This window comes from Staurois parvus, unplaced genomic scaffold (genome assembly GCF_062004578.1).
Source record: "Staurois parvus isolate SC_StPar_1 unplaced genomic scaffold, SC_StPar_1.0 ptg001239l, whole genome shotgun sequence".
Classification (NCBI taxonomy): Eukaryota; Metazoa; Chordata; class Amphibia; order Anura; family Ranidae; genus Staurois; species Staurois parvus.
This window is the reverse complement of record NW_028319035.1, coordinates 110001-127500: the sequence shown is the minus strand read 5'-3', so window position 1 is coordinate 127500 and position 17500 is coordinate 110001. Positions and strand designations below refer to the sequence as shown.

The window sequence follows — 17500 nt, the reverse complement described above, 5'->3', positions numbered from 1 at the left end:
GTACTGGCTCCTCCCCTTCAGTCTTGCACAGGTGTACCAGCTCCTCCCCTCCAGTCTTGCACAGGTGTACCAGCTCCTCCCCTTCAGTCTTGCACAGGTGTAGTGGCTCCTCCCTTTCAGTCTTGCACAGGTGTAGCGGCTCCTCCCCTTCAGTCTTGCACAAGTGTAGTGGCTCCTCCCCTTCAGTCTTGCACAAGTGTAGTGGCTCCTCCCCTTCAGTCTAGCACAGGTGTACCGGCTCCTCCCCTTCAGTCTTGCACAGGTGTAGCGGCTCCTCATCCTCCGTCTTGCACAGGTGTACTGGCTCCACCCCTTCAGTCTCGCACAAGTGTAGCGGCTCCTCCCCTTCAGTCTTGCACAGGTGTACTGGCTCCTCCCCTTCAGTCTTGCACAGGTGTAGTGGCTCCTCCCCCTCAGTCTTGTACAAGTGTACCTGCTCCTCCCCTTCAGTCTTGCACAGGTGTAGCGGCTCCTCCCCTTCAGTCTTTCACAGGTGTAGCGGCTCCTCCCCTTCAGTCTTGCACAGGTGTAGTGGCTCCTCCCCTTCAGTCTTGCACAAGTGTAGTGGCTCCTCCCCTTCAGTCTTGCACAGGTGTAGCGGCTCCTCCCCTTCAGTCTTGCACAGGTGTAGCGGCTCCTCCCCTTCAGTCTTGCACAGGTGTAGCGGCTCCTCCCCTTCAGTCTTGCACAGGTGTAGCGGCCCCTCCCCTTCAGTCTTGCACATGTGTACCGGCTCCTCTCCTGGACTGAAGCGGCTTCCTCTGATATCACCGCACACTCTGAGCTCCTCACAATGTGCATTAGAAGCTGCAGCACGTCAGATAGAGCTCCACCTCATTTTCTGGCTGGAAGACATCCAGCGTTATCTAGTCCTTTCCTCCTCTGCCTGACTGCCCTGACCTGCCAGACGTTTGGAGACCCGTGAGCTCAGAGTGTGCAGTGACGTCAGAGGAAGCCGTTTGAGTCTGCGGGGAGCCCCCTGTCCCACTTGATGGCACTGTAGCGGCAGTGTGCCCCCTCCCCCCCCCCCCCCCGGACGCTCTCCTTTAGAAGTGGTCAGTCAGTGTCGCCCCCAAGGGGACTTTTAGATAAACCGTAATTTTCGCGAGTGCTTCTGTTCCGTTACGCAACGCGGAGTTTATCCCTCTCCTCCTGGATAACATTTTGTTTACTGCCAAAAATCTAGGACGGCGGGGAGAATTATCTAGGTCATCGCTATCAGCTCCCCCTCCGATTGGTCGCTCCCTTCCCGGGGAGGAAAAACTAACTTTTTTTTTTTTTTTTATTAATCAGCCAATTGTTTTTTTTTTGTTATATTTTTGGGAGAACGCCAAATGTAGAAGAATCCTTCCCGCTGTCTGCTTCCATCATCTGCTGCACACAGGCCTATCGATGGCTTGCACTGCATGCATAAGAATGCGTTTCCGTCTCACTGTCCGAACAATCAGATATAACTAGTCCTAATAGCGTTCATCGGCTGCATCGCTCTGCTGGTCTACAAAAGGAAAATGCTCACAGTGTGCGTTTATAATGAGATCTGATCTCTGGCCTCCCCTTCAGTATTGCACAGGTGTAGCGGCTCCTCTTCTTCCATCTTGTATATGTGTATTGGCTCCTCCCCTTCAGTATTGCACAGGTGTAGCGGCTCCTCCCCTTCAGTCTTGTATATGTGTATTGGCTCCTCCCCTTCAGTATTGCACAGGTATAGCAGCTCCTCCCCTTCGGTCTTGCACAGGTTACAGGCTCCTCCCCTTCAGTCTTGCACAAGTGTACCGGCTCCTCCCCGTCAGTCTTGCACAGGTGTACTAGCTCCTCCCCTACAGTCTTGCACAGGTGTACCAGCTCCTCCCCTTCAGTCTTGCACAGGTGTACCGGCTCCTCCCCTTCAGTCTTGCACAGGTGTACCAGCTCCTCCCCTTCAGTCTTGCACAGGTGTACTGGCTCCTCCCCTTCAGTCTTGCACAGGCGTAGCGGCTCCTCCTCTTCAGTCTTGCACAGGCGTAGCGGCTCCTCCCCTTCAGTCTTGCACAGGCGTAGCGGCTCCTCCCCTTCAGTCTTGCACAGGCGTAGCGGCTCCTCCCCTTCAGTCTTGCACAGGCGTAGCGGCTCCTCCCCTTCAGTCTTGCACAGGCGTAGCGGCTCCTCCCCTTCAGTCTTGCACAGGCGTAGCGGCTCCTCCCCTTCAGTCTTGCACAGGCGTAGCGGCTCCTCCCCTTCAGTCATGCACAGGCGTAGCGGCTCCTTCCCTTCAGTCTTGCACAGGCGTAGCGGCTCCTCCCCTTCAGTCTTGCACAGGTGTAGCGGCTCCTTCCCTTCAGTCTTGCACAGGCGTAGCGGCTCCTCCCCTTCAGTCTTGCACAGGTGTACCGGCTCCTCCCCTTCAGTCTTGCACAGGCGTAGCGGCTCCTCCTCTTCAGTCTTGCACAGGCGTAGCGGCTCCTCCCCTTCAGTCTTGCACAGGCGTAGCGGCTCCTCCCCTTCAGTCTTGCACAGGCGTAGCGGCTCCTCCCCTTCAGTCTTGCACAGGCGTAGCGGCTCCTCTCCTTCAGTCTTGCACAGGCGTAGCGGCTCCTCCCCTTCAGTCTTGCACAGGCGTAGCGGCTCCTCCCCTTCAGTCTTGCACAGGCGTAGCGGCTCCTCCCCTTCAGTCTTGCACAGGCGTAGCGGCTCCTCCCCTTCAGTCTTGCACAGGCGTAGCGGCTCCTCCCCTTCAGTCTTGCACAGGCGTAGCGGCTCCTCCCCTTCAGTCTTGCACAGGCGTAGCGGCTCCTCCCCTTCAGTCTTGCACAGGCGTAGCGGCTCCTCCCCTTCAGTCTTGCACAGGCGTAGCGGCTCCTCCCCTTCAGTCTTGCACAGGCGTAGCGGCTCCTCCCCTTCAGTCTTGCACAGGGGTAGCGGCTCCTCCCCTTCAGTCTTGCACAGGGGTAGCGGCTCCTCCCCTTCAGTCTTGCACAGGTGTACCGGCTCCTCCCCTTCAGTCTTGCACAGGTGTAGCGGCTCCTCCCCTTCAGTCTCGCACAGGTGTAGCGGCTCCTCCCCTTCAGTCTCGCACAGGTGTAGCGGCTCCTCCCCTTCAGTCTCGCACAGGGGTAGCGGCTCCTCCCCTTCAGTCTCGCACAGGTGTACCGGCTCCTCCCCTTCAGTCTCGCACAGGTGTAGCGGCTCCTCCCCTTCAGTCTCGCACAGGTGTACAGGTGAAACGCGTTGCCCTTAGAGACACACACAGCCACACTTTGCCACATTGGAAAAAAAATCAGGGACTTCTCTTACACATTTTATTGGCTGCCCTGCACTCAACACATGGGAACATGTGAAAAACACGTGGAAGTGCGCCCACACTTAGTCACGCCTGCAGATGTGAACCAATCATTAGCGTTGCATTCATTTTCTTTTTTCATGCGTCAATGTGCTAACCCCATCTCCGTCTCTCCCTCCCGCAGTCTATCTCCGCATGGAAGCCCCAGCTGGCCCTGTTTTGCGGGCGGGTCCCTCTCCACATGGACCTGACAACAGGGGAGTGGGTGTCAGACCCCCGCGGCGTGCCAAGCTGTCCAGGAAACAATGATGAGATCTTACAGCACTGCAGACAGGTAAGGAAGTCTCACCGCCAGAGATATGCGTTTTGCTCATCAGTGTCTCTTCAGTCAGTGTCTACATCTGTCAGAAACTGATAAGGAAATCAACAAAATAAAAAATCAATAAAAATGGAAGAAAACTGCATCTCTTTGCATCAAATCCTTTGTATCCAAAGCTCTTCACATTGGTTTGCTGCGCTTCAGTTGCGGGTACAAAAAAAAAAGCCTGCTTGCTGCATGTTTGGTCATGTAAAAGCCCCTAATACAGGCCACAGAGGGGTCGAAAATCGACCGTTTAAAAAAAACAAACACGAAAAATCGGTTGTTCGATTGGCCGACGTTATCACCAATGGTAAAAAAATCGGCTGATTTTTGTCTTGTCTACGGCCGGCATTTAACCCCATAATTACTTCTGTCTCTGCAGAGAGCTTCGCTACTATCTGGGGCAACTCCATATTATTGGCCATGGGAGAAGGGGGCAATTCCATAACAATGGTCATGGGGGGAGGGGGCAATTCCATAACAATGGTCATGGGGGGAGGGGGCAACTCCATATAATGGCCAAGGGGAAGGGGGCCAACTCCATATTATTAGCCATGGTGGGAGGGGGGCAACTCTGTATTAATGGCCATGGGTGGAAGGGGGGCAACTCTGTATTATTAGCCATGGGGGAAGGGGGCAACTCCATAATATTGGCCATGGGGGAAGGGGTCAACTCCATATTAATGGAGATAGGGGGAAGGGGGGAAACCCCATATTATTGTCCATGTGGGGAAGGGGGCAACTCCATATTAATGGCCATGGGGGAGAGGGGCAACTCCATAACAAAGGCCATGGGGGAAGGGGGCAACTCCATACCAATGGTCATAGGGAGAAGGGGGCAACTCCATATTAATGGCCAAAGGGAAGGGGGCAACTCCATATTAATGGCCATGGGGAAAGGGGGCAACTCCATATAAATGGCCATGGGGGAAGGGGGCAAATCCATATTAATGGCCATGGGGGAAGGGGGCAAATCCATATTAATGGCCATGGGGTAAGGGGGTACCTCCATATTAATGGCCATGGGGGAGAGGGGCAACTCCATGTTAATGGCCATGGGGAAGGGGGCAACTCCATATTAATGGCCATGGGGAAGGGGGCAACTCCATATTATTGGCCATGGGGAGAGGGAAACTCCATATTAATGGCCAATGGGGGGGGCTCTATATTAATGGCCATGGTGGGAGGGGACTCTATATTATTGGCCATGGTGGGAGGGGGACTCCATATCAATGGCCATGGTTTTAGACTGAGGCTCAGGGGTGTGATGGTCGGTTGTCCTCAGCCTTTGGTCATGTAGTGTACATGTTCAGATCCTCATCCTGTCTTTAATAATGGAGCCTATAGACAGTAAATAGGAACAGTTAGGACTGGCCCCCCAGACTGCTATGGGCCCCGGTGCCCTTCCACCATCTTCACCCTCACAGTAAGCCCCGTTCCTCTGTCCTCTTTCCCTTCAGATATATCCGGAGTTGCAGATCACGGGTGTGACGGAGGCAGCTCAGCCGGTGACGGTGACAAACTGGTGCCAGAAACAGAAACCGGAGTGCAAGCGCCGCCTGCATATCGTGGTCCCGTACCTCTGCCTGGGTGAGCTACGAGGACATTGCGGGCCCATCTGTTGTTCTCTATGTTATTATTGGGGGCTGACTTCCTTTTAAAAGTTAAAGACAAAGTTAATGTTAAAGCGTAGGTGGGGTCTGGTGAGCTAAATCAGTAAAGGGATGGTGGGAACCCCTCATAATGGGCACAGTGGATGTACAGACCCGGGAACTCAGCACAGGGATGGTGGGAACCCCTCATAATGGGCACAGTGGATGTACACACCCGGGAACTCAGCACAGGGATGGTGGGAACCCCTCATAATGGACATAGAGGGTGTACAGACCCGGGAACTCAGCACAGGGATGGCGGGAACCCCTCATAATGGGCACAGCGGGCGTACAGACCTGGGAACTCAGCACAGGGATGGTGGGAACCCCTCATAATGGGCACAGCGGGCGTACAGACCTGGGAACTCAGCACAGGGATGGTGGGAACCCCTCATAATGGGCACAGCGGGCGTACAGACCCGGGAACTGAGCACAGGGATGGTAGGAACCCCTCATACTGGGCACAGCGGGCGTACAGACCCGGGAACTCAGCACAGGGATGGTGGGAACCCCTCATAATGGGCACAGTGGGGGTAAAGATGCAGGAACTCGATATATTTCCAATTCTCTGATTTGTTTTTGTTTTTTCCCGTCCATTTTGCAGTGAACGAGTTTGTCAGCGACGCCCTTCTTGTCCCCGATAAATGTCGCTTCCTTCACCGGGAACAGATGGACATCTGCGAGAGTTACCAGCACTGGCACGAAACGGCTCGCACGGTGAGCAATGCCGGCCACACACCTCCATTAAAGGACGGCTCCATCCAAAACTGAATTCACATTTCTATTTTCTCCCTCTCTAAGGCCTGTGCCGCAGAGGACCTCGACCTCCACAGCTACGGCATGCTGCTCCCCTGCCGCCCAGAGAGGTTCCGGGGGGTGGAGTACGTGTGCTGCCCGAACCGCAATCCCCAGCCCGTCGAACCCACAAGAAGCCACCCCGTCACCGAGCTGGAACCGCAAGACACGGAAAAGGGGTAAGAGGAACATTTGGGCGGCGCCAGGAATAAGTCATGACTTTTATAGGGCTAGAACCAGGGGCGGACTGACAACTCATGGGGCCCCCGGGCAATAGGGGATCATGGGGCCCCTGTGTCCTTGCCCACACTCAAACCACACCCAAAAAAGCCTATGAAAGGTACCAGGGGTATCTCATGAGGCCCCTTACTGACCCCGGGCCCTCGGGCAGTGCCCGAGTTTCCAAATGGTCAGTCACTGGCTAGAACTAGTCCAAGAGCCTGCCTGATCAGCAGTCCCTGACACCCTCACAGACTATGTGCCTGTGCCCACCCCCCTCCATGCCTATGGATGCGCAGGGCAACCTAGACATGCTGGAGTATTAGACGTTCACAGAGGCTAAAATTCAAATTTTGGTGACTTTCTACTGTTCTCTTACTACCTTTATGTGAATTTGATTAACATTTCCTTTCAGAACTTGCAGACATTTTGAGCAGGGCTTTCTTAGTGTTTCTATGCAGGACTACAGCCTCTTTCCAGTCAGTCTCCATCGCATTTCCTTTTTCCTATCCACTCTTTTTTTTGTCAGGGATGAGGTGGAGATTGAAGAGGATAACGTTGACATCATCGAGGAAGGAGGAGAGGACACAGCGGGGGCCTCTCCAGACCAGCACCCGGCGGTGTGGGATGACTATTTTGTGGGGAATGGATATGAGGATGAAACAACCAGCAGTGCTCCTACCCTCCCGCCGGAGGTTAAAGGTCAGACAACAGCCTATCGCTCACCTTGTAATGGGTTCAGCATCCTTAACTCCACCATTGATGTCTCCATGATGCCCCCCAATAACCTCCCTATTCTGCTTGCTCCGTAGTCTCTCGACCTACCGATGGGGTTGATATCTACTTCGAGTCACCCCGCGATGGCTCTGAACACGCCAACTTCCTGCGAGCAAAGATGGAGCTAGAAGAGAGGCGCATGAAACAGATCAATGAGGTTAGATCAACATTTTTTTTTTCTATAGTTTGTTTTCTCTGATGTAAATACCAGAAGCCATTGTCCTGGGTCTTCTTCTGGCCTCCTAAGGGTAGCCAAGTAGACTTTTCAACTCCTCCTTGAGCTTTACACTCATTTTAAGGTATGGCAAAAAGGAAATCTACAAACTCTGATGATTGTGAAGGTATTCAGTTTTATAATAACAGAAGCCATTGTCCTGGGTCTTCTTCTGGCCTCCTAAGGGTAGCCAAGAAGACTTTTCAACTCCTCCTTGAGCTTTTCGCCTATATTTTAAGGTGTGGCAAAAAGGAAATCTACAAACTCTGATGCTTGTGAAGGTATTCAGTTTTATAATAACAGAAGCCATTGTCTTGGGTCTTCTTCTGGCCTCCTAAGGGTAGCCAAAAAGACTTTTCACATCCTCCTTGAGCTTTACGCCTATATTTTAAGGTGTGGCAAAAAGGAAATCTACAAACTCTGATGCTTGTGAAGGTATTCAGTTTTATAATAACAGAAGCCATTGTCTTGGGTCTTCTTCTGGCCTCCTAAGGGTAGCCAAAAAGACTTTTCACATCCTCCTTGAGCTTTACGCCTATATTTTAAGGTGTGGCAAAAAGGAAATCTACAAACTCTGATGCTTGTGAAGGTATTCAGTTTTATAATATTAGAAGCCATTGTCCTGGGTCTTCTTCTGGCCTCCTAAGGGTAGCCAAGAAGACTTTTTAACTCCTCCTTGAGCTTTATGCCTATATTTTAAGGTGTGGCAAAAAGGAAATCTACAAACTCTGATGCTTGTGAAGGTATTCAGTTTTATAATATTAGAAGCCATTGTCCTGGGTCTTCTTCTGGCCTCCTAAGGGTAGCCAAGAAGACTTTTTAACTCCTCCTTGAGCTTTACGCCTATATTTTAAGGTGTGGCAAAAAGGAAATCTACAAACTCTGATGATTGTGAAGGTATTCAGTTTTATAATAACAGAAGCCATTGTCCTGGGTCTTCTTCTGGCCTCCTAAGGGTAGCCAAGTAGACATTTCAACTCCTCCTTGAGCTTTTCGCCTATATTTTAAGGTGTGGCAAAAAGGAAATCTACAGACTCTGATGCTTGTGAAGGTATTCAGTTTTATAATAACAGAAGCCATTGTCCTGGGTCTTCTTCTGGCCTCCTAAGGGTAGCCAAGAAGACTTTTCAACTCCTCCTTGAGCTTTACGCCTATATTTTAAGGTGTGGCAAAAAGGAAATCTACAAACTCTGATGATTGTGAAGGTATTCAGTTTTATAATATTAGAAGCCATTGTCCTGGGTCTTCTTCTGGCCTCCTAAGGGTAGCCAAGAAGACTTTTTAACTCCTCCTTGAGCTTTACGCCTATATTTTAAGGTGTGGCAAAAAGGAAATCTACAAACTCTGATGATTGTGAAGGTATTCAGTTTTATTTTCATTTTTTTTCAAGATTAGAAAGTAAAGAGAGTAATGTGTGTGGAGATGTCCAGACATGGCAGGTGCACCAAGGGTCTAACCTCAACCAATTGACCTGACCTTTTAAGCTGCAGTTCTGGACTTGTACCATGTAGAGCCATCCTGTACGTTAGCATGTCACATATTAAACCGTTCACTTAAGATTGTGCTCAAGAAGAACGTCTTTAATTGCGAGAGACATTCATTTCTGTTATCTTAGGACATTTTCAGCTTGACCAGATATTCTCAGCTAGGGTTTGTGGAAGCGTGGGGTTCCTCAAGAGGCATCTGGGGGTTCCCTGAGCTGTGACTGATTGACTTCCCATTTGATGATGCCTGCGTAGTTCCAGGGTCAACATTGTAAGAGTGGCATTCTAACCACCATTCTTCCCACCGATCACCAATGTAAGGGATATATTTCCATTGCCCCCCCAATTAAATGGCCTTAACAAGAGTTCCTCAAGACCTGAAAATTATTTTAGGAGATCCTCTGGGGTAAAAAAGATTTAAAACGGTTCAGCATGACCAGTGCAGGGTCATGTAGAGCTCAGGGTGAAGATGCCAAACGGCACCACCTGCCACCACACACAACAAAAATGTATGAACATTTTGGGTCAGCAAAAATCCCCTCCCTCCCCCCTAAAAAAAAAATTGAGCACTATCTCCACACTTACCCGGCAAAGCACAAACTCCCTTTGCAAGCCACAATTCTCCCAAAATGAAAATTCCCCCCAATTCCAGTACAAATCCCCCCTCCCAGCTCAAATCTCTTCCTCCCCAAATCCCCCTCCTAGCACAAATCCTCTACCCCTCAAATTTCCCTTCTGAGCATACATTCTCTAACCCTTAAATTTACTTCTCTCATCATAAATCCCTCCCACCTTTTCCAAATCCCCTCTCCTAGCACGAATTCTTTCCCCCAAATGTCCCCTCTTAGCACAAATCCCCCCAATCATCCCTACTAGCACAAATACCCCCCCCCCCCCCAAAATCCCCCTTTCTCCTCCAAAGCTCTTTGCAATAGTATAGGTCAGCCTTTCTCAACATTTTTACCCTACAGGAATTCCTTAAATAATTTCAAGGTTTTGGGGGAACGCCTGCTAAAACCAATTAATTGAGGGTCATTGGGAAAAAATGCCCCTTACGTTGGTGGTCAGTGGGGAAAAATTCCCCCCCTTATAGATAGCTAAAAAGATTATTGGTTTCATGCCATTGACTGTGCCATGTAGTGTTGACTCTGGAACTCTACAGACAATTCAATGGGATTCCAGTCAGCCACAGCTCAAGGAACCCCTAGAACCTATTGAGGAACCCAAGGCTTTCACAAAGTCCTGGTTGAGAATGGCTGGTATAGGTAGTGACCATGGAACACTGGAGGACATCACTGTGTTTCTTCTCCTAACTCAGGGTCAGGGGGTAACTCAGTGCAATAGTATAGGTCAGCCTTTCTCAACATTCTTACCTTACAGGAACTCTTTAAATAATTTCAAGGTTTTGGGGGAACCCCTGCTAAAACCAATTTGAGGGTCATTGGAAAAAATGCCCCTTACGTTGGTGGTCAGTGGGGAAAAATTCCCCCCCTTATAGATAGCTAAAAAGATTATTGGTGTCATGCCATTGTAGTGTTGACTCTGGAATTCTGAAGACAATTCAATGGGATTCCAGTCAGCCACAGCTCAAGGAACCCCTAGCAACCTATTGAGGAACCCAAGGCTTTCACAAAGTTGTGGTTGAGAATGGCTGGTATAGGTAGTGACCATAGAACACTGGAGGACATCACTGTGTTTCTTCTTCTCCTAACTGAGAGTCTCCTTTTATAACTCAGACGTCTTCTTTATAAGCTCCTCCCACTCTCATCTCCAGATCTTCTCTGGGGCTGCACCAGTTTAAGGAACTCCCCACTCTAAACCATTCAACTGCTTGCCATTTTCAAGCTGTTTCTTCAAGGAACCCCTAGCAACCTATTGAGGAACCCAAGGCTTTCACAAAGCTCTGGTTGAGAATGGCTGGTATAGGTAGTTACCATGGAACACTGGAGGACATCACTGTGTGTCTTCTTCTCCTAACTCAGAGTCTCCTTTTATAACTCAGATGTCTTCTTTATAAGCTCCTCCCACTCTCATCTCCAGATCTTCTCTGGGGCTGCACCAGTTTAAGGAACTCCCCACTCTAAACCATTCAACTGCTTGCCATTTTCAAGCTGTTCCTTCAAGGAACCCCTAGCAACCTATTAAGGAACCCAAGGCTTTCACAAAGCCCTGGTTGAGAATGGCTGGTATAGGTAGTGACCATAGAACACTAGAGGACATCACTGTGTTTCTTCTTTTCCTAACTCAGTCTCCTTTTATAACTCAGATGTCTTCTTTATAAGCTCCTCCCACTCTCATCTCCAGATCTTCTCTGGGGCTGCACCAGTTTAAGGAACTCCCCACTCTTGCCATTTTCAAGCTGTTCCTTTAAGAACACGCCCTAGTTTTGAGTTACAAAATATATCAAGCACATTTATTGCAAAGATATTTTATCATACTTCTTCTATGTTTAGAAGATATTTCAGACACTTTCCCTATGGGCTTAGAACATATTCCAGAAGCAGAGCCAGATGGGAGCCTCTGCAGGGAGGATGAGCTCATCAGCCAGAAGGTTTCTATATGATAACACTCGAGAACGTGCTGAAGTCATCAATCTTACTATGTCTCCGGGGTTCAGCATTAGCTGGTTGCATTGCAAATGAGAAGGAACTGAGGTTGTTTCATTTCTATTCTAAAGCTGGCCATACATGTGGCAATTTTTTTTCGTCGATTTCAACAGCAACCAGTCTCCAGAAATGAAGCAATCTACCACCAATGACTGGGGCAACCACCCAGATTTGGTCAGTTGTGAAGACAAAACTGACCAGCTTCAAAACAGTTCATCAGATGATTGAATTGAGTTGGGTTTGATCTGGGGAAAAACTACGCAAGTTCATGGAAAGTCATCTGATTTTTTTCACTGCCTTAGAGCGGGGAAAATTTAATTATATACCTTTCCAGTTTATTGAAACCATCATTTCATCCAATTTTGTAAAATGTCTGGCTACACATATACCCAACCTCTGAAAGCGAAGTCTGAACCTAATTTTCCAGTTGTATTATGATGACCATGCTTCTACTGATCTATCATCTGCTGTACTGGTACCACCAGTACCAGAAAAGAATACAAATTTGAAAACATAATCTGAATGAAAAACTGAAATTTTTTTGGTATTGGATACACTGGTCCCACCACCAGCAATGAAAAGAGTAAAAAAAAAAATCTAAAGAGGTTCCTCCATCCACGCTTAGGAGGCACTTGGATGAATTTCCTGCTGCAGCCATTGTATTTATCCCAACAACTGGATAAATACAATTGGATGCAGAACCTATTTGGCTGCCAACATCCACCCGACCCAGTTGATTTTTTTTAATCGAGGGTTTTCGGGCAGAAGGCAGCCAGTGGAGCAACCCAATGATCAAATTTTGTCTGGTTCCTCAGAAAAACTGGCTTTAATTTGAGTCCTCAAGAACCGGCTTAAGTTTGTAATCGAGGGAGCCTTAATAGGTTGCTAGGGGTTCCTTGAAGAAGCAGCTTGAAAATGGCAAGCAGTCGAATGGTTTAGAGTGGGGAGTTCCTTAAACTGGTGCAGCCCCAGAGAAGATCTGGAGATGAGAGTGGGAGGAGCTTATAAAGAAGACGTCTGAGTTATAAAAGAAGACTCTGAGTTAGGAGAAGAAGAAACACAGTGATGGCTCCTTTGGTTTAAGAGGAGGTGGACCACAGGGAGAGTTTTTGTGCAGCATGTCTACATTTTTCCCCAGCACTTATCACTTTGGTGCAGGGGCGGACTGACAACTCATGGGGCCCCTGGGCAATAGGGGATCGTGGGGCCCCTGTATCCTTGCCCAAACTCAAAAAAGCCTACGAAAAAGGTACCAGGGGCATCTCATGGGGCAACCTAGTGACCCCGGGCCCTCGGGCAGTGCCCGAGTTTCCAAATGGTCAGTCCTACCCTGCTTTGTTCTGAACTGAGCCCACATAGACCTCAATAATATTTGCTGTGTCCTTGCCTTGAGCCTATGCTGATCAACACAGAGCCACATTGCTTAACCCCCTTCCTTCCCAGTCCCGGTGTCCCTTTAACTGGGTCTTTACACCTGGGGCACGGGAAGGACTTTCCAATCACGTGACCACTGTGATTGGCTGTCAAAAGTGGTTGCATGATCAAGAGCCAGTCTGCCAGCTCCCAATCATTACTAGAGTCTATCTATGACAGCTCAGTCAATGTGCTAGTAGCGCGCAGTGAGCACACTCTAAGCGCCAAAACCCCCGACCATCAATGAGGTGTGTGGGCGTTAAAACCCACCCTGTTTGCCGCCACACAAATGTGTTACGTGGGCGGCAAGAGATTAAAGCTGAAGGCAATTTTTACAGCTTGAACCAATGTAAATATGAGCCATACTTGTGGGATTGGTCCAATGTAGCCATGTAAAAATTGCTATGCCTACACTTCAGTTTCAACAGACTAGGTGCAAAAGAGCGCAGAAAAGGTCCAAACGGACTATCCCTTGAGGAAGTTCTGTTTATGTCACCTAAATTTTTGCTTTCTCCACCTGTAGGTGATGAAGGAATGGGCGGAAGCTGATAACCAGGCCAAAAACCTACCCAAATCTGACCGGCAGGCGCTGAACGAGGTACATAGCTAGTGACTCATCCTAAGAACATGTATTTTTCTGACTCAGGGGGATGACAAATGGAAAAATAATTTTCTGGCATTCATTTGTGCTCGGGGAGTGTGGGCGAGAGCCTCGTGGGGGTCTGTGAGATTTGAAAGACATCAAAGCCTAAGACTAATTTATGTTTCTGAGGAAAAACCGAAATTAAACATAGGGAGATGATAAGACTTGGTGGCTGCTGCGAATGGAGGAGGTTTTTTTGCGGCGTGGGACTAAAAGTCATGAAGGCGTTGACAATTAAAGCGACATGTCGTTGGTTGTGCCCTTGAATTTTGCACAGATGTCTGTTATGATGGATGGAGGTTTGAAAGACCATAATAAAGGGTATTTATAGGTCCTGCAATCAAAATTTTAAATTCACAAAACCCATTCACCTGAAGTGCCCAACATTGCCTTAGCTTGCCTGTACTGTACCCATACATCTCGCCCTCTCTGGCCTTTACGCCAAGATCCAAACCATTGGCAGTAGAGCAACAGCTTGTCCTACTTTCCTAGTCATTGTTTGCTGAGACGTATCCCCACAATGCTGCATCTGGTTTCGATGGGTGATGTCACTACCAAAACTGTGTAGGTATTGCCCGATTATGCCTGAAACGTACCCGGTCAATGGTGACACATCTTCCACCATGGCTATGATATGCCACTTGATTTACATGGTCACCTTGCTTTCCAGTACAATATTACCATGTCCTCATTGCCATCACCTGACACCGGTTTTGTACTGTATACATACATCTCGCCCTCTCTGGCCTTTACGCCAAGATCCAAACCATTGGCAGTAGAGCAACAGCTTGTCCTACTTTCCTAGTCATTGTTTGCTGAGACGTATCCCCACAACGCTGCATCTGGTTTCGATGGGTGATGTCACCACCAAAACTGTGTAGGTATTGCCCGATTATGCCTGAAACGTACCCGGTCAATGGTGACGCATCTTACACCATGGCTATGATATGCCACTTGATTTACATGGTCACCTTGCTTTCCAGTACAATTATGCCATGTCCTCATTACCATCATACGACACCGTTTTTGTACTGTATACATACATCTCACCCTCTCTGGTCTTTACGCCAAGATCCAAACCATTCGAAGTAGTCACCAGCTTGTCCTACTTTCCTAGTCATTGTTTCTATATGTACCATCTTGGACTGGAAAAATAGACTCCCTCAAAATCTCCAGATGCAGTTTGCCTTGAGTGAACATGGCATCTGATATTGATTATGTGACAACTAGGCTTGGCAGTCAACTGGGATTTGAAGAGGAAGCACAAGACAGTTGGTCTAGAGGGGCAAAAAGTATAAATCCCAGTCAACTGGGATTTGAAGAGGCAGCACAAGACAGTTGGTCTAGAGGGGCAAAAAGTATAAATTCAGCCTTGATGGTGGGCCCATTGGTGCTGGAAATGAACGGTGGGCATCTCATCACCCATGGGCAACCATGAGGGATATGTTGTTTACTTCTCATTGTTCAATAAAGGAATATTAGATGGACACCTAACCATCACACCTATATGAGCTTTTTGGACATCTTATTTCAAAACCATGACCATTAATACAAAGTTGGCCTTCTCTTTGCCACCATGCCCATGGCATGCCACTGGTTTTAGACGGTCCCTTTGCCTTCTGGTACAATATGGCCGTGTCCTCATTACTATCATCCGACACAGCATTTGTACTGTATATGTACATTACACCCTCTCTGTTCTTTACACCCAGAACCAAACTATTGGCAGAATAGAATGACACCTTGTCCTACTCTTCAAGTCATTGTTTCTAGAGATCGGAAAAATAGTCTCCTTCAAAAATCAACATCTCCAGCTTGTCATGTGTGGACATGGCATCTGATCTTGATTATGTGACAGCAAGGTTAGGCAGGCTTGGGGTTGGAAGTCGCAGCACAAGACAATTGGTTTAGAAGGAAAAAAGTATAAATCTGGAATTGATGGTGTGCCCACTGGTGCTGCAAACAAATGGTGAGTATCTCAACACCCACGGGCACCCATGATGAATGTGTCTTTCTATGGTAATTGATCAATTAAAGAACACTAGATGGACACCTGGCCATCACATCTATCACTAGATGGACACCTGGCCATCACATCTATCACTAGATGGACACCTGGCCATCACATCTATCACTAGATGGACACCTGGCCATCACATCTATCACTAGATGGACACCTGGCCATCACATCTATCACTAGATGGACACATGGCCATCACATCTATCACTAGATGGACACATGGCCATCACATCTATCACTAGATGGACACATGGCCATCACATCCATCACTAGATGGACACCTGGCCATCACATCTATCACTAGATGGACACCTGGCCATCACATCTATCACTAGATGGACACCTGGCCATCACATCTATAAGAGCTTGTGGGACATCCTAGTCCAAAACCAAACATAAGGCGTTGGCCTTCATTTGTGGCTATACCATGGCATCCTCCACTCTTCTAGGAAGGCTTCTGAGAAGACCTTCCTCACAATTGACATTCCAGTTCATTACGGCTGAGGTTGGGGCTCTGTGCAAGCCACTCATGTTCCTCCACACCAAACTGGTCAAACCATGTCTTCATGGAGCGGTCTATGTACACAGGGGCACAGTCATGGTGGAACAGAAAGGGGTCTTCACCAAACCACGAGGCTGGAAGAGCACATTTGTCTATGACCCCGGTACCCAACCTTTGGAACATTCTGTGCGGCCCTTGCAGACACTAATCTGTGTTTCCCTATTACCCGGTCGTAACACTGATTTCTAGCAGTCTCATGTAATAAAATGTAAAAGCTGAAAAATGTTTATTTTTGAATATCAAGAATTTCTGAATCGTGAGCTCCAATACCCCAGAGTCTACCCGGCCATTAAGCCAAAAAAAAACCAAAAGAATTCTGCACGAGGAGCAGATGGGCAAGTCATTAATTTTCGAAATCCCTAAAGTAATAGCTTTTCGGTTCCTTTAGGCCTCTCTCGGAGGGTCGTATTACCGGTGACTACAACAGATAACATTTCAGGGAGAGGGAGAGAAAGGAGATATTGTGAAACCCAAGCCGGCTGATAATTCCTCGTCATAAAAACAAAATGTGGAACCTGACAGCTTGACAGATAGAGAGCTTGTGTAACCAAGTATACGGTTACGCGGCAAAAGTCGATGTCATACTGCGCCATATGACCGCCAGCTGCGGCTAACAAGGTAACGTCCTCCGGGGTCCACTTACCCGGTGGAAAAAAAGCCGCGGAAACGCGGCCAATAATAGGTTCCTCCGGATGCGTTAGGGCTTGTTCACACCAGGTGCGGTGCGGGAACGTGCGCAAGATCGCGCGTCCTCCCGCGCTGCGCAAAAACGTGCTGCTTCTTGCAGGTGTCCAGGGGCAGACTGACCATTTGAGCACTTGGGCACTGCCCGAGGGCCCGGGGTCAGTAGGGGGCCCCATGAGATGCCCCTGGTACCTTTCATAGGCTTTTTTGGGTGTGGTTTGAGTGAGCGGACTGACCATTCGAGCACTCGGCACTCCCCAAGGGCCTGGGGTCAGTAGGGGCCCCATGAGATGCCCCTTGTACCTTCCATAGGCTTTTTTGGGTGTGGTTTGAGTGAGCGGACTGACCATTCGAGCACTCGGCACTGCCCGAGGGCCTGGGGTCAGTAGGGGCCCCATGAGATGCCCCTGGTACATTTCATAGGCTTTTTTTGGGTGTGGTTTGAGTGAGCGGACTGACCATTCGAGCACTCGGCACTGCCCGAGGGCCCGGGGTCAGTAGGGGCCCCATGAGATGCCCCTGGTACCTTCCATAGGCTTTTTTGGGTGTGGTTTGAGTGAGCGGACTGACCATTCGAGCACTCGGCACTGCCCGAGGGCCCGGGGTCAGTAGGGGCCCCATGAGATGCCCCTGGTACCTTTCATAGGCTTTTTGGGGTGTGGTTTGAGTGAGCGGACTGACCATTCGAGTACTCGGGCACAGCTCAAGGGTCCGGGGTCAGTAGGGGCCCCATGAGATGCCCCTGGTACCTTCCATAGGCTTTTTTGGGTGTGGTTTGAGTTTGGGCAAGGACACAGGGGCCCCATGATCCCCT

The 17500-nt window shown here is 49.1% G+C and overlaps 1 protein-coding gene across 2 annotated transcripts in view; it reads left to right on the top strand.

Moving 5' to 3' along the window:
• APLP1 (amyloid beta precursor like protein 1) overlaps nucleotides 1-17500 on the top strand; it is a 65813-nt gene that overhangs the window by 26310 nt on the left and 22003 nt on the right. For both annotated transcript variants that reach the window (XM_089660403.1, XM_089660402.1), the window contains exons 2-8: nucleotides 3441-3590; nucleotides 5078-5207; nucleotides 5874-5986; nucleotides 6071-6243; nucleotides 6813-6985; nucleotides 7096-7217; nucleotides 13301-13375. In XM_089660403.1, the coding sequence (XP_089516529.1) occupies nucleotides 3441-3590; nucleotides 5078-5207; nucleotides 5874-5986; nucleotides 6071-6243; nucleotides 6813-6985; nucleotides 7096-7217; nucleotides 13301-13375 (936 nt within the window). The remainder of the gene's footprint in view (nucleotides 1-3440; nucleotides 3591-5077; nucleotides 5208-5873; nucleotides 5987-6070; nucleotides 6244-6812; nucleotides 6986-7095; nucleotides 7218-13300; nucleotides 13376-17500) is intronic.